Genomic DNA, 21,053 nt, shown 5'->3' with positions numbered 1-21,053 from the left:
CAATTTCCTCAACATAACACACACTTCATTTCCATCTCTTTGCATGTTAGTGCAGTAGCTTTCATATAGTTAGTTAGTCATGAAAATGCAATATTCAGTCCAGCCATAATTTCTCCTCAATTGTTTGATATACTAAAACAACGCGGCTCCTTAATACACAATTACTATTAACAATTTAGCTTATTTAAAAATAAATAATTTGGAATTGAATATTTTAAGTTCTGAAAGCATTTTTTAAATATGATTTATTATTTTTAATTTTAAAAATCAGCAACGTTATCAAACTTGACTAATTTTATCTCAAACATACCATCAAATCTGCTTTTTTTTTTAAAAAAAAAAAGTAACGTATCATAATATATGCTCTCTTCGTCTCATTTTATGTGGCAACATTTGACCTGACACGGGATTGTAAAAATAATAAAGACTTCGAAATGTTTATCAAATTAGCCTTCAAAAAAGTAAATTCACTTTTCTCTCTCCTCATAAATGTATTAGAGTAATATGTCTAAATTAAGTGGGACCAACAAGGATAAAAGAGAAATTATACCTTATAATACTTATCATATAAGGAAATGATGTCACATAAAATGAGACGAAGGAAAATAATATTTATGTATAATCATTGTCATTGATTTCTATATGAACTATTACATACTAATATAAATATTTTTTTCAACTTGCTTGAAATTTTTGGAGTTGGAGTTGTGTTTGGTTATAATTTTTGCAAATATATTTGAATAAAATTAAAAAAATAGGATCATTTCTACAGATATAAAATTTAGAGTAATTTAAAAAATGAAATATATAGTAAAAGTGAAAACAAGAAGAAAAGAAAATATAGCTTATCCTAGTTAAGTTGACATTCAACATGCTTCTGATAATGTATAGCAAGCAAACTTGCAATTCCAGAAAATTAACCTGACAATCCCCAAGTTGATATTTTACCTATACATCCTCACTGCCAAAAAAGGATATAAAATCAAGTATCCATCCAAGTCAGTTCATATTACTTTATAAACAATGGTGGTTCATTCTGATTTCCCTAGAGTGACATAAAAAAGGTTTTATAATATCCAAAAACAAATACCCTCCGAATAGAAGCGATTCTTTTCCTTTTTGTTAAATCTCAAGACAAAATTGTCTGATATCTAATTGTAGAATCAAGAAGAAAAATAAGCACAACATCTAAAGAACGAACAGTGTACTCGACCACAAGAACTGGATATTCATCAAAACACATTACACAAAACATTTGAGTCTGGCAAATGTCAAATAGCCTGTATGACCTCTTGCCTCACCAGAAGGCCTAATCACCACCGCAGGAGAAGAGGAGCATTCAGTCCCATTGCTTCCTTCAGCAGAACCCTGCCTCCTCTTCCGTGGAGGACGCTCAATAGAATCTCCTTCATTTACTGGGCAGCTCTCTAGTATCTTTTGTCTAACTTCATAGGTGCGAAGAAGTACTTCAAATGTTCTTATATCTACGAAATCAAAAACACTTGCCACATGAGAGTCTGTAGTTCCTATAGCAGTGTTTTAAACTGAATGAGACCAAGATTCCAGGAAAATAACTTACCTGTAAACTGTGATTTGAGTGCTTCACATGAGCGCTGTACTTGCTCAATGCATGGAGAGAAGGAGCACAATACCCCATCTGGTTTCAACATTTTGCCAGCAGAAGGAATGACAAGCCAAGGTTGAGGAAGGTCTAAGAATACTGAATCTGCTCTCCCACAAAACTCATCAGGGAATCCCTCGCCCTGTATATCTCTTACTCCTACTGTGACCAGACTGCTCAACCCTGTTTTTTCAAAGTCCTCCCTATATGCGGAAATTTTAAACACCGAGTTAAACTCACATAAAATGAAAATTATAATGAGCTCTCTTTCTCATTCTACGTCTTTTAGATGGGTGTGTGGAGCTGATTGGAAAAAGAACGCTTTTCCTAATTGTTGTTACATTTACACGAAGAGGCAAGTGTTGATCAAATTTTCTCCTCTTGCAACATTTTTGTGCTAGTGCACAATGATACATGGTGGTAGTATTACACTTTCACATCATAAAGGCTGCATGGGAAGATGTTGCTTTCCTGTGGCACTCTAGAGCCAACTCCTGAAACCTTATACTCCCTCCGTTTCAAAAAGACTGGTCTAGTTTGACTTGGTACGGAGTTTTAGAAAATAAAGAAGATTTTTTAATCATGTGATCCTAAATTAAAGTTATGTCAAATGTACAAAATTGCCCTTTAATCTCGTGGTCTTAAACATGTCATCAAAAGCTGAAAGTAAAATGTTACCAAAAAAAGAAAAGAGGTCATTCTTTTTTAAACAAACTACAAAGGAAAGGATGTCATTGCTTTTTAAACGGATGGATGAACTTCTTAATCAAGCAGCAAAAAGAAGAAAAAGACATTTTGCTACAAGAAGAAATCCCATGAAAATGTTCTTCGTCGGTAAAAAGAGCCCCATTTAAAAGAAGTATTCAATTTTATAACCTCTTGAGGAGTGCCCTACAACTAAAAATGTGTTCAACCTGAGTTTTAAACATCTTCTAAAACTAAATTTTTGCACTAAAATGACTGTAAAGGATAGTAAATGCACTTAAAACCAACAAAAGCTTGGTAGAAATCAAACTAGAACAATTGACAACTTAATGACAGTAAATCCACAAATAAGTTCCTAGGTATTAGAGTCTTACCTAGCTGAGGCAGCTCTCTGTTCATGGAAATCGAAGGTATAAACATGGCCAGTGGGGGCAACAGCCCTTGCAAGCGAAGTCGTCAAAGATCCACTTCCAGTACCAGATTCAAGAACCACACAACCAGGAACGATCTCCAGGTACATAACAACAAAACTAATATCAGCTATATAAAGAATCTGGGTTCTGTGACTCAGTACTAGCGTCCATAGCTCAGGAGTTGGAGCTAACAAGTAAACAAAAGCACCTTTGTTACTCAAAACCTTGGACCCAAAAGGTTTACCTATCCATTCAGAATGCTTAAAAGCACCAAAACGATTCTGCAGAACCCCATCCTCACTGACTTTCACTGCTTTCATTGTGTCGTGCCTCTCGTACACAATGACCAAATCTCCATCTTTAATAAAACGCTTAAACGATAATTTATTTGCTGGGTCAATTGGAAGAATCATGTAGAATGGTTGAATCTTAATTATCTGCCAAACATAACCCAATAATTACTCGAGAGCTTCAAAAGTGCTGAAAAGAAAACAGCAGAAACCCAATAAAATATGCAACTTGAAAAACAGAACGGTAACCTTAACAATTCGTCAAGCCTAGAGCTTACAGGTTCGGTCAACCCTGTAGCTTTAGTCCAAATGTGCAATGCTTCTTGTAGTTAAAGAATAACAGGCTTGCTATATATTACATCCCATTAGCATTAGGAGCACTATTTCTTCTAGAAACTATGTACTATCCCACGCCTTTTCCTAAAAGAATGTGTCAAACCTTGAGTACTATGAAACTCAAATCAAGTAAAAAAAAAAAGTCATTTGCCCAAGTTTTGAAGGAGGGAAACAAATTGTTTTGGCCTTTTATCCTTTCTCTGGATTGAGATAATGTGCTCTCTTCTACTACTCTGAATAGTTCAAATTAATAAAATGATTACAAATAATTGCCTATCTAGTTGGGGATGCCAATCTAAATACAGTTAAGTACTGCTCACATTTTAATCCTTTCATCAGGTTGATTAAGCTTCTAGTTTAGGACACACTTCAACTCCTAATTAATATGATTATTTTTGCTCTCTTACCCCCAAGCTCGTGCCATAAGGGACGCTCCATACCTCAGCATAGCTCACCTCAATGCACTTGTCTCATCTCGCCTTTCTTATAATGGTAGCATTCAAATCAGCTATAACGGTTGTTCCCTTCCACCAATACAAGTACCAAATAACGTTACCTAATCATTTTATCATTATGTTGAGATTTGGACACTAATCTCTAAAAAGTTTACCCACTTTATCAGTTTGTTGACCGCTACGCTAATTACTTGAAATAGTGATCATCTTTTTAGCATTAAAAAGTACAATTTGATAAAGTCCACATCGTCTAGATAATGCAAACAATAAGTTTTAGATCAAATTCTCAACACATTCTATGACAGACCCCTGTAAAAACCACCAGAAAACCAGAGGAAAAGCTGGGTTCACGTGTACTGACAATCAGAAAGAACTCCAAAAATACCATATCATCATAACGAAACACTGGACCTTAAATAAGTCAACCCGTTTAACCTCAGTCATTTAGCCACTCAGAGAAAATAGTCCTATCCAGCCATCATATATAATTCATTGAATATGTGCAATGTAATATATAGCAAGGCTAGTATCATCTGCTGATTTCAACATAAGTCCTTTCTTATGAATTGTTTACAATTTGTCAAACATAGTGTTCTTATCTCATGATTTCAATAACTTAACAGAATTATAAATGAGTATAAAGTTGTTCACTCACTTTTTTCAAGTTTTCTACATACCCCTCTGAATGTGTGTTCTTATAAACGACTTCAAAGACCCAAAATCAAACAGAGGATGTACGAGATTCTTCTATGCTCTCAGTTTCAATGAAAACAGCTTTCAGCCCCTGGGAAATATGAAGATGGAAAAATGGCTAGATGTTTTCTTGATGTTCTTTTTGTGCTCTGTTTGGTTTCCTTTTAAAATCGAACGGTAATTTTAAGTTTTTGGTATACTATGACAATCCACAGTAACTACAAACCAAGCATGTTTTTTTTTTCTGAGCACAGTGAAACACTCAAGTCGGAGACGAAGAATTTACATAGAGTTGTGCGAAGTATACTTACAGATGCCGATGCTACCGACGATGAAGGCCGGAATACTGTACGAAGAGCGAGTAGAGCGGGGTCTGGGCTTGCTGGGTTTCGCACTGGTGAGTTCGAGGAAGAAGACGAGGCGGGGTCTGGGGTATACGTAATGTATTGTTGTTCGTATTGGTGGGTTGGGTCTGTGAGAATAATTGTATTGAGGTGCTGGGCTAAAATATTGTATGGGAGTGGGAAGTTGGGCCGATTTGGTGTTGCTTGAAAGAGAATTGGGCTGCGCTTTAGGATTTGAAAGTTGGTTAGATTGGGAAACAAATGAAATGTGGCTATGATTGCAATTGAAGAAATGGCTTGACGAATTGTTAATTTAGCTGATTCAATTTAACCAAATTGAATTTCACTAGCGAATTCGGCTAAATCTGGCTTAATATGATTAACTAGCGAGTTCTCTCGCTTGCCTAGATTGAGACGGAAAACAAATCACATTGTAGTAAAAGCAGAATATAAAAATCATTTCTAACATGGTTGATAGTTTTTTTGTTTTGTTTTCTACCTGTTTCTAAAATTCATATCGGAACTTCAATTGAATTCGAATCGCGCTCTGCAGGTTTATTTGTAGTGGCATAGCCATATAATGTGAAGGGTGTCCAATTCGCCGGAAAAAAACTAGCATATATACAAGTAAAATAATATACGAAATGATTAAATAACCTATTTTGGATACCCTTTAACATAACAAGTTGTTACTTCTAGACACTCTTTAAGAAATTTCTGAGTCCGCCATTACCTATTAGGGGTGATGTTTCCAACAAGATTTTCTCCACAATCAATGCTCAAACTCGAGATCTCTAGTTACAGGTGAAACAGTCTTATCAATGCACCACAACTCGTTGATTGAAAATTTTCAGCAGTATATTGTAGATATATGATGGTATAAGTTTGATCTTTCCATCTAAATGGCAGCATGAAAATAATCAAAATGGATTATTACCCGTTCAACTTTTTTCTATAACATCAAATAGCATTCACATAACCATTTAAAAGTAAATTCTTTTTATTATGAAAAAGATGACATTTTTTAACGGACTAAAACATATTTGTGATACCTCAAATGGGCGGATGAAGTATTAATAATCAATAATTCAATATATGCAATTTAATTGACGTCACTATATTTATGTAATTAATTAAACTTTATTTTAGTCGATATATGCAATTTAATTGACGTCACTGTATTTAATTGTTACTGTGCAAAATGTTTAACTTCAAATATCGATCATTTGTTTTTGTACATATTTGCATTGACTCGAAGGACGACAAATAGAGGCGGATATACTATTATATTGACTTTCAAATTATAGATTTTTTAATATTTTTGATAAATATTATTAATTTAATATTATTTGAGTGAAATTTTATCTTATATTTCACTATAGTATTTGAGAAACATATTTCACTTTTTTGAATGATATGATTTATATCCATAAAATTTTAAAACCAATCATAAATTTGTATTACAAATTAATTGGATATTCGTCGCAATAAATAACAAGTAGTGTCCATGACACTGAAGCAATATGATGGTTTTGGAGTTAGTTAAACAACCATCATTCCATACATCGTGAGGTAGACAAAACACATGATTTTTTTACCCTTCGGCTGATTGTTCATCATTTTAATTAATAATCATATCATCACTTTCATATTCACTGAATATTTCATCACGTAAAAAATTATATAATACAACACATACAATTATTATAGAGTGTGTTTTTGTAAATCTCAAATAATGAGATTTGACCCAAAAACTAAAAAGAACTACTAGTGTTTAGAAATTTGAGATATTTGTTTAATTTTACAGACAACCACTATTTATCAATTTTCACCCAAATATTACTCAAAAAATTTATAACCGGAACCTAAATTTAATATTTTATACACAAAATATAAATTCACATCCAAAAACTAACAAAGTTAATAAGAAATTCTAATATATATTACTCATAAATTTAAAAAAATAAACGAATTCAATGCCAATTTTAAAGCTTTGACAGGTTCATCGCAAATTTACTGTTCATAAAGTAGTAACAATTGTCTACATTTACTAATTAATACTGTATATTTTTCAATTAAATTTCAAAATGCTTGCACATTTTTTTACCATCACGGCCATTCGTTGTAATGTCTTAATTCTGGTGATACAATGTGTGTTGGATCAACATTTTCTTTTCTTTTTTTAAAAAAAAATCTATCACATTTAATGCACTAATTATTTTAAAACACAACAAATAACTTATCCAAGTGAATTAATAGCGGGTTTATTTCATTTTTTGTTTTTCAGTAATAAATACTTAATATTATTACATTGATTTCAATCAAAATCTCACTTTGGACTCCAAATTCTGATTTTTATGGCTACGCGTCTATTATGTAATAGACGATAAACATATTTTATCAAATGAGTGTTTTGTACTATTTTTATATTTTAAAAGTTTGATAATTAATAATTGAAAGATAATATTAAATTATTAATTTGGTCAATATTGTAAAAAAAATCTTTAATACGATAAATTTTTTAGTATGATAAATTTGTCATTTAATATTGACGAAATAAAATATATTGACAAGATATATTTTATAATTTATTCAATTATTGATTAAAAGAAAATCAAAATTCAATACAATAAATCCTAATCTAGTTGAATAATTTAATTTTCCATGATTTATGCGCACATGTAGCTTGGCGTTCCCGCCATTCAATTGTTTCGGAGAGACTCGAAACTTTTCTATATAAAGAAGTACTCACCAAAGTTGCCATCATCTTCTTAGCAATCACGCTTCAAATCCTTGTTACTTCTTCTTACTCATAAATATGTAATGTCAACTCATTGTTAGGGTTCCACACCACCTTACCCAAGCTCGATTCAACATCTTTGTAAGTAACTAAGTATCATGTTTCCTGAAATTTCAAGAAGGGAAAGGTAACTGAGGATTTCTAGTTGATATTGCAGATTCAATAGAACTTCTAGTTAAGAATATGTACTGCGTCTAGGGTTCAAGATTCCAAGACGAGCTTCAATAATTCCATGTAACTGGGAGGATATACATACAATTTTTAGTGGGCGGTGTAGGTTCTGTTTGCTTATGTGATTATTTAGTTACTTTGATGAAATTATATATATTAGTAACCGTTTCTAAATTGTGCAGGAACAAAGACAACTGAGGATTTCCAGTTGATATTGCAGATTCAGTAGAACTTTTAGTGGGCGTTGTTGGTTCTGTTATGAATATGTATTGCGATTCTATTAGTAACTGTTTCTAAATTGTGCAGGGACAGATCATGCTCACAAAATTACAATTCTGCAAGGACGGTATGTCTTGAAATTTCAAGAAGGGGAAGGTAACTGAAGATTTCCAGTTGATATTGCAGATACAATAGAACTTGTAGTGGGCGTTATATGAATATGCTCCGTGTTAATGCGTTCCTAGGGTTTAAGATACCAAGACCAGCTTCAATAATTCAATGTTGCAATCATATTACTTGAAATTTAAAGAACTGAAAGGTAACTGAGGGGATATGCATACAACTTTTAGTGGGCGGTATTGGTTCTGTTGCATTAAGAGCTTTAATATCATAAGCGTGCCAGTGAATATCTCTGGCTTAGACATTTAACCTTATAGAGATGCTCATAAAGATGGATGAATCAGCCTTGACATAAATGTAAATTGAAATGATAAATCAACCAATCAATAAATTTTGTACAAATATTGCATGATACCATGACCATACACAAATGTTGGACTTATATTATTTATGTAAATGTGACTTACTTGTGCTCTATATCTTCCATTGATTTCCTATGTCTAACTTCAGGAAAGGAATCACTACTTTTCTGTTCTGAATTTAAAGAGGAAGTGATCTAGAGTGTGGTTTCTATGAGATTTTCTGCAGTGGGCTTCTTCAAACTTTTTGATTTTTCTCATCCATACAAGTTTGTCTTTTGTACAGTAGGTTAAAGCTTTTTTCAGCTTGAGGTCTTCTTTATTGTCTTTTGTAGGAAAAAGATTTATTGTGCTGAAAAGTATAGGAATTGCGATCAATATTAGCAGAGGAGTTGACTTAGTTACACCGGTGACATGAGTGGAACAAATATTACTGTTCTGTTAAACAGAAGAAGCTTTAAAGCAATGATGTCTATCTATTTAGAATGGAACTGTGCTAAGGAGGCTCAGCGAGTTAAGGAACCAAACCCGTGGAGATAATGCTTGTCGACCTTGTATAGCTCAGGGATGTATAATTAAAAGTTTACTTTTCTCACAGAACAGTATATTCTAGATTTGAGATAAAGAGGTCCTTGTCTTTAACACTCATTTGCTGTCTATTAGGTCTCACCTATTTACTTATCTTGCTACCTTCATAGTTCAGTATAGGACATTTCTATTAATTTGCTGATCTTCAGGTGGGTAATATGCCGGGGATTCTCTGAACCGGATACCGGGATGCTATGTCTACACTAGATAGCTACAAGATTAAGGCCCGTACTGTATGGCACTGCACCTGTCTTTGAAGTCATGTTTGCAAAATATTGTGATCTTATAGCCAACTGTCTATTCAAGTCCAAATCCACGAGGGCTCGAGGTCATATGTAAAACTGTTGAGTGACTATAACCGTATGACCTTAAAGCCAATGTCTCTGAGCTTTAAACTAATCGAAGAGTAGATCTCATATGCAGAATCCCGAATATATGCTGATAAAGCGGAAGATTCAAAATCGTCAGGTTAGTTCTATTGACTTCACAAGATGATGCACCTCATACTTTTGTTGAAATTTGTATGCTTTTAACTACTAGGAATGCTAAAGTTGATTTGACATTGCTTTAATTGCTGATTCATTACTCATTTGTCGCTGTACTTTCAGAAATGATATTTGTTTGATTCCCTTTGACATCTTTATCAGTAAGTTTATTACATGTGTGTGTCTACTTTAAAAATACTTTTATTTTGTAGATTTATACAAATTCCAAACTCAAATCAGTGGTTTTGGTTAAACTGGCCTAACTGGATTTGTCTCTGAACAGGAGCCGAGGCTTTGTTCCTTAACCCTTTAGACCTTTTAATGTGGGACCCTCTAGGTTCTAGGTGGCAACGTAATTGATTTACTCAGTTTTTCCTTTCTTGTTCTGTTTTTAGAAATAGATATTTTATTCACATACTTGGATTTTATTTCCATAGTCTATAATAGTTCTGATGACACGGACTAACAGTGCATTCCACTACATAATCTATTGCAAGAACCGCTTCAAATGCATGTCTATTTCTGATACCGAGAGATAGATTATAGTACACTGTCTAATTTTCATCTTTGATTTCTATTCCTATTATAACTCCTAATGTTGATATAGTTGCTAGCATAAAGCCATAAACATTAAATATCCTAATTTCAAAATAAAAACGAATGAAGTTTAAGACTGAGAGCATCTGTATTTGTTTCATAGCAGAAGTGCACAAAAAGGGCAGAGAAGAACTGAGTAGGTACAGATTATAGGAATGTAAGCATAGTACCGGAGTGGAATTATCTATATATGTTCTTTTACTTCTTGTTGTGTAAAGGACATAAATTCCTGATGGATGAAAGGACATAAAACTGTGGAGAGAAAGAGATATTTGACTTTGTGGCTTAGTTTCGAACTTCATTTTTTCTTTATTTTCTACAAGATCCCACTATCTAGACTTCATGTGTTATCCAGGGAAGCTTTTCCTATGTACTTGACATGGTTCAATCATTTGTTTTTTGTATGCAATTTTCAGAATTTAGAGCATCTTTTGTCAATGGTGAAGCAAGTCCCCCCTGCATCGGCACATGATGCTTTTAGGCCTGCAATGGAAGCACTAGCTGCAATTGAACTTCTACGGCATCCTGACATAGATGTGAAGGTGTCAGTTACATCTTGCATTAGTGAAATCATGAGAATTACAGCTCCAAATCAACCATGTGATGATGCACACTTAAGGCAAATACAACTCATACAACCTTCTTTGTCCAAATTTGAAGTCAGAATGATTTCCAGTCTCTCCTATAACTAAGTTGTTTTGCTTTGTAGTTGATGGTTCATATTCTTTAGCAGTTATGCATATATGATTTTCTTGGTTGCATGAATAGTATTTATATATGCCCACAGTTTAGTTTCTTGCTGAGTTGGTGGACAGGACTTTTTTGAGCTTGCTGTATAGGCGTTTGGGAAATTGTCTTGCTTGGATAGTCGCTGTTATTCAAAGTCTGTCGCTTGGAATTTCGGAAAGTGAACCCTAGTTTTCAGATCCTGGCCTTGGTAGAACTTGTCTTTGATTGGGATTTCGATTGAAAAGATGTTAGGCCGTCTCTATTATTGAAGTTCTTGCGAAGTACTGAATATGTGTGCTGATGTGGGATCTCGATTTTGGATGTTCAGATGTTTCAACATTTTCTGAATAGTATAAGGTATATCTCCAATTACTCATAATTTTTCTGAAGGAAAGAGGGATTCAACAGGTTGTAACCTTGCTGGCATGTTATCTTTTGTGTTCATTTGTTTTTCTTGTAATATGATGTTTTTTATTTATTTTAAAGGTGGGTCTCATGGACCCTATATTAGAAACCAAAAAGAGCAAAAACCAGACCATAACATGTTCTAGCCCAAAACACCAACAATCTGTCCAAAAACCAAAGGAAGAAATGAACACCCTAAAAGAAAATAAATAAATGAGAGTTGGTCGTCTTCTAGCTTGAGCTTTCATCTGCCATGGAGGACGAAGAAGAAGCGCTTGTCTTGGAGTGAAATCGACTTATCAACGGCTGCAACCATCTGAGTTCGGGCTGTTTCCACACAAGACACTCTAAATCTCACGAGTGTCATGGAAACAAATCCCTCTGAATTCACTTCAACACAGCTCAAACAGATCAGGTAAGAATCAATCTACTCCCCGACTCGCTTTAATGCTGTAAGCCAATCCTTGATCTCCATTTCTAAGTTTTACCCTTTCCTGCATATAGAGCCAGAAACCCTAACTAATACCACTCATAGGCCGGGTAATCCCTATTAATTTTGCTAAAGGTTGTTCCTTTAAACTCACTGCTTCACTGCTGTTCAGATTTGTATATCTTGATCAACCCATTACGCTTTCCTTTTCTTTGTGCTTTCACCTGAAATACTGTTGCTGATTGCCTCATTGTGCATTAGAAACATTACCACAGTAGCCATATTTTATATATTGCATATTTCTGATTCTTAAGTTTGCAATTCCTGCTTTATCCATGTATATCAAAACCTTCACCTCTTTTGATAATTCCTGAAAGGATGAGAAAATAAAGCTTTGTTTACCTGCAAAAGAGAAAACATATGATTAGCTAAAAGGTCAGCAACCTTGTTGCCTTTTCTGAATATATGTTCAACCACAATCTCCCTCTCCTTCACTAAGTGCTTAATTCTTCTAATGTCAGCTGAATACTCCATGGAACCTCCCATTCGCCATCTATCATCTTCTTCACAGTAAGAGACTCGGTTTCAGGAGTAACAGGAAATAACTCTTTTCCTTCTGATAGCACTGATCTCTGCCATTAAATTATTATCATCCTCTAGCCTCTTTACTTCAGCATATACAAAATTTCCTTCTACATCCCTAATGCAAAAGGCTCCAGAACTAGGCCCTGGATTGCCTTTAGAAGCACCATCAGAGTTACATTTAAAACAATAGAAGGCTTAATCCATTAAACTCCAAAGTCATAGTAAATTGTGCCATCGTTCCACCATGTTTGATTATGTTTCTTCTTTCCAAATCTGCCACAAGATGAACATAGGAACTGCTTTGAATATGCACTGAAGTTAGAGTGACACCTCTGCCTTCCACCACTTCAGTACTGTGTCTTTCGATTGAATGAAAGGACCACTAATCCCTGCAGCAGTTGCAGATACAGACACCATAGTCTACTAGAAAATTCAAAGTTTATGAATAAATTCACAGTTAAAGTATTTCCCTTTTTCTCATTTTCATATATTTATTTGTGCACTGCGACAAGAATAGAACAGAACTGCAAATTGTCAACCTTAAAGAGCAGAATGCTCATGAGTGAGATGAGTAATCGCTTGTGACTACTGCTATCTTGTGGTCAGTATATTTTAGTTTGCTACTTGGCTTAGATTCTATCTTGGTCAATTTCTGTCTTAGGAGAACTTATAATATGGGTGCCTCAGCAGTTACATGCCCTTGAAAGATTGCCCCAGCTGAGATAGAAATGGGGGTGGAAACGTGGAAAAGGACGATTTATCTCTTGAAATTTACTAGCTCTACATGTTCTGAATAATAAATAGTAACATAGGACATAGAAATAATCAATTTCTAGTGTCGCTTTTCCACGGTCCACCCCCTTTTTACTAGCTCTACATGTTCTGAATTGGGCATGATCAATTGATCACCTTAAAAAGCCCAAATCAATTTAAAATAGAACAATTTATATTCCAAACAGAAGGGCATGCTGAATCTCAGCTGGGGCAATCTTTCAAGGACATGTAACAGCAGTAGTTTCCTGTGTCACTTTTCCTCTTCTCTGTTTTGGCAACATGAAGAAGGTTGAAATGTTGGTAGTTGTAGATCAGATTGGTATGCTTAAACCATCGGGATTAGCTCAATAGGCACCGGTTGAGGGACTTGTGTGTTAGGTCACAATTTCGAGCCTTCCCAAGCAAACTCAATCCGGTATTTAAGTGGAGAAGGGTAGAGCGTGGCCCATCATCCCCAAGTTCCAAAGGTTGCGGTTGACCCAAAAGGCTGCTCTAGATAGATTACTCAAATGTAAAAGAAAGATTTGTAGAATTGAAAAGTAAAAAGAAAAGGAAGTAAAGGCTGTGTACCAGGAGGAGTGGGAGAAACCATGTCTAATTGCTGGCACCAATCAATTACTAGGTACCATTTCCGCAGCTTCAATCAGTCTCATGATGAACAGAAGTCACTTCCGATGAATTTACCCCGTTCTCTAGAAAATCAGTCTCCACAACTTGCTATCTTCCCTCCCTTAGGATATAGTGTTTTCCGGGATCTCAACAACCGTCTGCCGAATACAATATTATTTTATGCAACTTTTACAACTTCTAAAACTTCAATGTTCGTGACTGTTCAAATTTGAGATCTGATAAGTATGTTATTTTCTTGTCAAACTAACTCTTTGACTACTACTTAGATATTTTTCCACTATCACTAATTAATCATAAGTCAGATATACATCTTAAAATTTATACCAATCTTACACTGTTACAACAAATGGGATGGAAGAAGTATACGACAGTTTAGCAGAATATTCACCGTTGTGCCTTCATATATTGAACGCAACATAAATGAACTTATATGGTAAGGTGCATAGCATGTCAAATACTACCGAATTCTTTTTTTCTGCATAAAGTTCAAAGACTACACGTTTCTCAGTATGCCATATTTTTCTTTTGGGCTGACAACTGTTTTGTCTCTTGCCCATTTTAAGGCTGGACCACCCTGATCAACTATTCATGGACATCGAGGAAATAATGAGCATTGTATAAAAGAGAGTGAAGAAATTCCAATGCAGCTTCTGAATATCCTCATAAGTATTGTTAAGAAGGAAAATCAGATATTGCTTTTCCTCTATAAGTTTATTCATTTGTCTTTCTCATTGTTTTTTTAATGATGTCTTATTTTGGTTTAGAATTTTTAAGATATGGATGAATTTTCACCTCCTTCCTATGTGTTGGTAGAGGAAGTTCTTGAAGAAAGTGCTGTCAAACTTCATCCATATCTTACAAAAGCTGTGATGGCATCGGCATTTCCTTTAACAACTATTCGGAAGTTGTTGAATTAATATGGAGGGAGACAATTTGAAGTAAAGCTATGGTGGGTCTATCAGATATTCAAAGTAATTGCTGTATTTATGTAAAATTCTCCACTTCTCCTTCTCTTGTTTAATTTACAAAGAAATGGAAGCAGATAAACATGCAGTGTTCATTTTGTGGCAGAACATCTTTGCTATGACTTTCAATTTCTGTGTTCTGTCTGACTTGTCCTCTTTTCTTGGTTATGTTCTGACATATGTTGGATCCTTGGAGAAGGAATGCTAAAATGTAGGAAACATGTCTAGTGATCAGTGCCTGATCACTAAGAAACTGACATATGTTGGATCCTTGGAAAGGAATGCTAACATGTAGGAAACATGTCTAGTGTTCAGTGCTTAATCAGCCGATCATGAAAAAAGGAAGATCTAATAATCTTAGGAAAATGAGGTGGGAAAAGAAAGAAATACGAAATTAAATATGTATAAAAAGAAAAAGAGGAAAGAAAATGTAGTCCTTGGTGTCCACAGTGACCGTTCCAATGAAGGAAATAATGACATGTTTGGCCTTCAAATAAGATGACTTGGACCCCTCCTGTATTTATGATTGATTATTACACAATGTGCTACAGATTTTTTATAACTTGATCCCCTGTTCCTTGTTAAATTTAAAGCGCTGTGATCATAACTTGTTAGGTGATGGTTTACTTAAGTTCTTTTTACTTTTATAAACACAAGGAATGTGTAAACATGTAGTTTCCACCAAGCTGTCCTCATTTTTAGACTAGCTTGAGAAAGATATACATTAAGCTACTTTAGGGGATAGTCAGAAGTTCTTATTTGGCTGGTTAGTTGTTGATCTAAAGGGTATACTGAAGGTAACTTCCCCTATTATAGGTGATATTGTTCTGGATTTATAGTAATGATGTGAACTCTTCCTTTCCTACACACTTGTCAGGTGGAAAATGTTCCCGAATAGCTTGCACCACATGCTGCACCTGAAAGAATCGCTCCGTTCTTAGATCAACCACCAATTAGGCTAACTGTTTGATTTACCTCTGCTCTTGATTCACCGACTGATGATTGTCGTCCTTTATCAAGATATCTGGAAGGTACAGTTTCTTGTCGTCTTTTTCGTGTTTCTCTAATGCCTCCACTACTGCAAATTCTTCTGAAGCAAATCGATGTAGGTTGTGAGACTTCCGTCTTGGTTATAGATTCTGGTGAATCTCTAGCTGAAATTGATGAAAATTGTGCACCATCATTTTAACCTATTTTGTCATTTTTATTCTTTTGGCTTCTCTTTATAGAAATCATTATTGGGGTGTTATCTTCACCTGATGAAAAATACAATCCATTGGAGGACACACATTTAAGTGAACTGCTACTCCTCTTTTTAGTATCTTTCCCACGACTCTTCAAAGAGAATATGAACTTTTGATCTCCTTTTTCCACTTATCCGAGCATCACCATATACTTCCTCTGATTTACTTATAAAAGTTAAGTTTTCAACCTCTTTTCCTTGAAGTTTGAGTAGCTTCTGGATCTAGTGTTTTTTGGCTGCATTTATGAAACATAAGTTTTCAGATTGCAAAGTGATCCTTGAATCTGTACTTTTCTGTTGCTTCATTGCATCTCCATGTTCTGATTCCTTTAAAGTTGTATCCGTATCTAGAACAACTTTAAAGGATACAAAATGCGGAGATGCAATGAAGACCACTTCGCGATCTGAAAACTTGGGTTTTCATAAATGCAGCTAGCCGAGAAAGATAGTAGAGCCAGTAGCTACAATAAACCAGAGGAAGGATATGATGATGCTTGGATAACTAGAAAAAGAAGATCAAAAGCCCATATTCTTTTAAAGGGTCATGGGAAAGATACTAAAAAGAGCAACAGTTCACCTAAATGTGCAATCTCCAATGACTGTATTTTTCATCTAGTGAAGATAATACTCCTTGACTTCTACAAAGAGACGCCAAAGGAGAAAAATGACAAAATAGGTCCCAATGATGTTTTACGATTTTGAATAAGAGATTCAGCAGGAGCTATAACCAAGAAGAAAGTCTCACAACCTACATCGTTTGCTTCAGAAGAATTTGTTGTTGTGGAGGCATTAGAGAAACATGAAAAAGACGACAAGAATATTGTACATTCGGATATCATGATAAAAGACGACAATCATCAGTTGGTGAATTAGGAGCTGAGGTAAATCGAACAGTTAGCATCATTTGGCTGAGTTCGTTTAGGAAGTTGTGTATTAAGTATAACATTTGTTTCTGGACTTATTATATACATAAATTGCATTGGGCTCTATCACCTTTACTGCTTACATTCTTTCACTTGTAATTTTGATCCCACATCCCTGTAGATATGAGATTTTGGGGGCTTAGATGTTCACCCTAAGATTATTTTTAGGCTTGTACAAGAGATGAATGTGATACCTTAATTTTTTTTAAAAAAAACATGATTGTTTAGTTGTATAATTCTCTACTTCTCCTTTTCTTGTCTAATTTACAAAGAAATGGAAGCAGATAAACAGGCAATGTTCATTTTGTGGCAGACAATCTTTGCTATGAGTCAAGTTCTGTGTTCTGTCTGACATGTCTCTTTTTTTCTTGGTTATGCTCTGATTTCTCAGCTTTGGTGTTCCAGAGGAGTAATAGAAAACTGACATATGTTGGACCCTTGGGAAAGGAATGCTAAAATGTAGGAAATATGTCTAGTGATAAGTGCTTAATCAGCCGACCATGAAAAACGGAAGATCTATTAATCGCAGGAAAATGAGGTGGTAAAAGATAGAAATACGAAATTAAATTTATAAAAAAAAGAGAGAGAAGACAATATAGTCCTAAGTGTCAACAGTGACCGTTCCGATGAAGGTAATAATGACATGTTTGAAACTTGGACCCTCCTTGTTTAATGCCTTGAAGGCAATCTGTAGCTTCAGTTATGTGTATTTATCATTGATTATTACACAATGTGCTACAGAGTTTTTATTACTTTGATCCCCTGTTCTTTGTTAAATTTAAAGCGCTGTTAACTTGTCAGGTGATGTTTTCACTTGAGTTCTTTTTACTTTTATAAACTCAGGAATGTGTACACATGTAGTTTCCACAAATCTGTCCTTGTTTTTAGACTAGCTTGAGAAAGATATAACTTAAGCTACTTAATGGGATAGTCAGAAGTTCATGTTTTGCTGATTAATTGTTGATCTAAAGGTGGTAACTAATGGTAACTTTCCAGATTATTGGTGATATTTGGGCTGGATTTATAGTAATGATGTGAATTCTTCCTTTCCTACAAACTTGTCAGGTGGAAAATGCTCCCGAATAGCTTGCACCACATGCTGCAGCTGACAGGGTAAGTCAAGAGTTGAGGTAGGTACAGTTTTCTTGTTGTCTTTTTCATGTTTGTCTAATGCCTCCAAAACAGCAAATTCAACTATATAGGTTGTGAGACTTTCTTCTTGGTTACAACTTCTGGTGGATTTCTTGCTGAAATTGATGAAACTTGCACACCATCAGTTTGACCTATTTTGTCATTTTTCTTGTTTTGGCATCTCTTTATAGAAGTCATTATTGGGGTATTATTTTCACCAGATGAAAAATACAATCCATTAGAGATTGCACATTTAGGTGAACTGCTACTCCTCTCTTTAGTATCTTTCCCAGGACCCTTCAAGAGAATATGGACTTTTAATCTCCTTTCTCCGCTTATTCAAGCATCAGCATATCCTTCCTCTCTGTTTTATTCAAAAAAGTAGGTTTCCAACCTCTTTTCTTTGAAGTTTTGAGTTACTTCTGGATTTAGTGTTTTTTGGCTGCATTTATGAAACCCAAGTTTTCAGATCACAAAGTGATTCTTGAATTAATACCTTTTTGTTGTGTTATTGCATTTCCACGTTCTCATTCCTTTAAAGTTGTATCGTATCTAGATCCATCTCATGATGTTATTCTAGAGACGGATACAACTTTAAGGGAATTAAAACGTGGAGATGCAATGACGCAACAGAAAAGTACTGATTCAAGGACCACTTTCCCGCTGAAAACTTGGGATTCATAAATGCAGTCAAAAAAGCAGTCAGTAGCTATACTCAAACTTTGATGTGTTGAGTTTGGAAACCTCCTTTTTTGAATTAATCAAAGGAAGGATATGCTGATGCTTGGATAAGTGGAGAAAGAAGATTAAAAGCCCGTATTCTCTTTGAAGGGTCGTGGGAAAGAGATACTAAAAAGAGGAATAACGGTTCACCTAAATGTGCAAATCTCGAATTACGTATTTTTCATCTGGTGAAGATCATGCTACATTAAATGCTTCTCTATAAAGAGATGCCAAAAGGAGAAAAATGACAAAACAGGTTAAGACTTTGCACAATTTCAGCGAGAAATTCACCGGAAGCTATAACCAAGAAGAAAATCTCACAGCCTTCATTGTTTGCTTTAGAAGAAGTTGTTTTTTTGGAGGCACTAGAGAAACATGAAAAAGACAACAAGATAACTATACCTTCCAGATATCCTGATAAAAGGCGGTGGTTACCAGTTGGTGAATCAGGGAGCTGAGGTAAATTAAACCATTGTCTGAATTCATTTAGGAAGTTGTGTATTTAAGTATGCATTTAGCTCTGGACTTTTGATATACATAAATTAAATTGTGCGGGTTATCCCTGATATGTCTTTTCAACCAAAGAAATCTATTCTAAATAACAATGTAAAAGGGAAAATTTGCCATCAGAAGAAAAGATCAGCATTTATTAAAACTAGCTTATTTAATTAAATTAGACAACCTTCAATAAGTGGTTACACTAAAGTGAATGTTCTTATTTCGAAAGTTATGTCGACTCGAGTATTTAATTTACCCCTTTATTTGGACTTGTTATGTACATAAATTTATCTCTGCAGGCACTGAGAGATCCTCAAACACCAAAGAAAGCAATTCCCAAAATCCAGTAAAAAACAACGTAAAAGGAAGAACTCGCCATCACAAGAAGAGGTAAACTTATGTTATCATTAATTCGATCTGGCTTTTAGTTATTAATATTAGCCAACGTACAGTAAGTGCTTACTAAAGTGTGAATGTAGTTTTTTTGGAATATTATGTCAATCCAAGTGAAGTGTTTTTTCTATCCCTTATTTCTCCTCAACCTTCTTTGAAACTCAAACTGATTCTAAATGTAAGTTCTCCTAGGCATTAATTTATGATAATTGGTTCTTTTTATATCCTCTTAAATTAGTCCTTTTTACCCTGCACGACAACCATTCTGGTCTCTAGTGTTCAGTGTGCCATTGTGAATGGCAAACTGCTACGGAAGTTTAGATGAGAAAGTGAACCCAGAAAGCATGCATGGCGAAGTGATAGAAATCTCAAAAACTTAATATTAGTATTTATTTCATAACACCTTTCTATGCTCGAAAACTTGGCAGGGAAAAGCAACTGATCATCAGACTCCTCCAACAGTGGAAGTTATTTATATCACATTTAGACCCCATAAAGAATGTGATTCCAGCTGAACAACATTTTATGTAGGACCATGCAGCATAATTTAACTCCAAAAGTAAAAGTAACCAGTGCTCCCACATTTACTGCCATTTTTGCCGAGTATGATGACATTGCAGTCAACTGTCACTATACATCATTGGCTTCCATAGCTTCCCTTCTTGATCTGGTTTGTGAATGTTGTAAAGAGGCTCGAAAACAGTGATATTGGTTCTTCTTCCATCAAAGAGATGAAGTCTTTTGTCTCTGCTGCCGTGGATGTCAAGCTTGATGTAACTTGGCTGCAGCAGTATACTCCATTGAATTTGTGGAGCAATACATCAATTTCTCTGTAAAATGAGTTTATTAACATTCTTTTTATCAAACACACAATGTTTATCTTGATGATCCTTTGCTTCAACAATATCGAGGATTCCTCAAATAATCTGATTGATATATCTTATGTGTCAGGAGTGAATTGATATACATGTAAATTGCATTGTGTAAAAAACACAAATAGTTTGCACACATTCATTACTTGAAAAAATGTAGACATTTAATGTGAGTTAATGTGGTGAATGTTTATGTCTTTATAAAAAGGCAAAATATAGATAAATAGAATGTATACATAAAGGGGTTAGACATTGGATGACTTACAAATTCGAAAATATGTCTTAATTCATTTTAGTATAATAAATACATAGAGAAAAATAATCCACCACATCCATAAACTGTCTATTATTTCCAGGTTCACTCAAATATCAATTATATAAACCAAATCCGACTATAATAACATCATTGGAGCATCTAACAAAGTTATATGAAAAAATGATGCTTTTTAAATTCGAGCTAATAAAGATGGTAAAAATGATAGATTTTATAAGTTGGGTGGGTCCCATAACTATTTTAAACGGTTTTTAAGGGTGAAATTGTAAAGCTTAGGGTAAA

General features: G+C 34.6%; 1 protein-coding gene and 1 long non-coding RNA gene across 30 annotated transcripts; one reads left to right on the top strand and one right to left on the bottom strand.

The window, feature by feature from the left end:
* Window positions 1-1,051: 1,051 nt before the first annotated feature.
* Window positions 1,052-5,301, bottom strand: LOC101255549 (uncharacterized). Of its 2 annotated transcripts, none has more exons than XM_026029564.2 (4): window positions 4,825-5,301; window positions 2,701-3,176; window positions 1,580-1,824; window positions 1,052-1,484 (listed from the first exon to the last, which is right to left on the bottom strand). In XM_026029564.2, exons 2-4 carry the CDS (start codon window positions 3,150-3,152, stop codon window positions 1,243-1,245), a joined length of 939 nt encoding a protein of 312 aa, XP_025885349.1. In that variant the 5' UTR covers window positions 3,153-3,176; window positions 4,825-5,301; the 3' UTR covers window positions 1,052-1,242. The 2 variants fall into 2 exon arrangements, with proteins under 2 accessions (XP_025885349.1, XP_010316290.1); XM_010317988.4 differs by having other exon boundaries at window positions 4,476-4,918.
* Window positions 5,302-7,521: 2,220 nt separating this feature from the next.
* LOC104645719 (uncharacterized) lies at window positions 7,522-20,510 on the top strand. 28 transcript variants are annotated; one of them, XR_011214930.1, is made up of 12 exons: window positions 7,522-7,738; window positions 7,815-7,930; window positions 8,011-9,582; window positions 10,613-11,282; window positions 11,412-11,745; window positions 14,313-14,415; window positions 14,563-14,720; window positions 15,592-15,745; window positions 16,390-16,838; window positions 17,946-19,193; window positions 19,532-19,622; window positions 20,054-20,510. It is a non-coding gene; the product is annotated as an uncharacterized lncRNA (long non-coding RNA). The 28 variants fall into 28 exon arrangements; XR_011214929.1 differs by having other exon boundaries at window positions 14,313-14,420; window positions 14,514-14,720; XR_739780.4 differs by having other exon boundaries at window positions 10,613-11,745; window positions 14,313-14,698.
* The last annotated feature ends 543 nt before the right edge of the window (window positions 20,511-21,053 follow it).

The sequence above is a fragment of the Solanum lycopersicum genome, chromosome 2 (genome assembly GCF_036512215.1).
Source record: "Solanum lycopersicum chromosome 2, SLM_r2.1".
Taxonomy (NCBI): Eukaryota; Viridiplantae; Streptophyta; class Magnoliopsida; order Solanales; family Solanaceae; genus Solanum; species Solanum lycopersicum.
This window is presented reverse-complemented; position numbering and strand designations above follow the sequence as displayed.

Excerpts from the sequence above, each read along its gene's own strand:
- LOC101255549 (XM_026029564.2), bottom strand. The coding sequence starts at position 3,152 with ATGATTCTTCCAATTGACCCAGCAAATAAATTATCGTTTAAGCGTTTT. Across the intron at positions 1,825-2,700 it reads CAGAGAGCTGCCTCAGCTAG|GGAGGACTTTGAAAAAACAG; the intron begins GTAAGACTCTAA and ends TTCCGCATATAG. Across the intron at positions 1,485-1,579 it reads ACTCAAATCACAGTTTACAG|ATATAAGAACATTTGAAGTA; the intron begins GTAAGTTATTTT and ends TTGATTTCGTAG.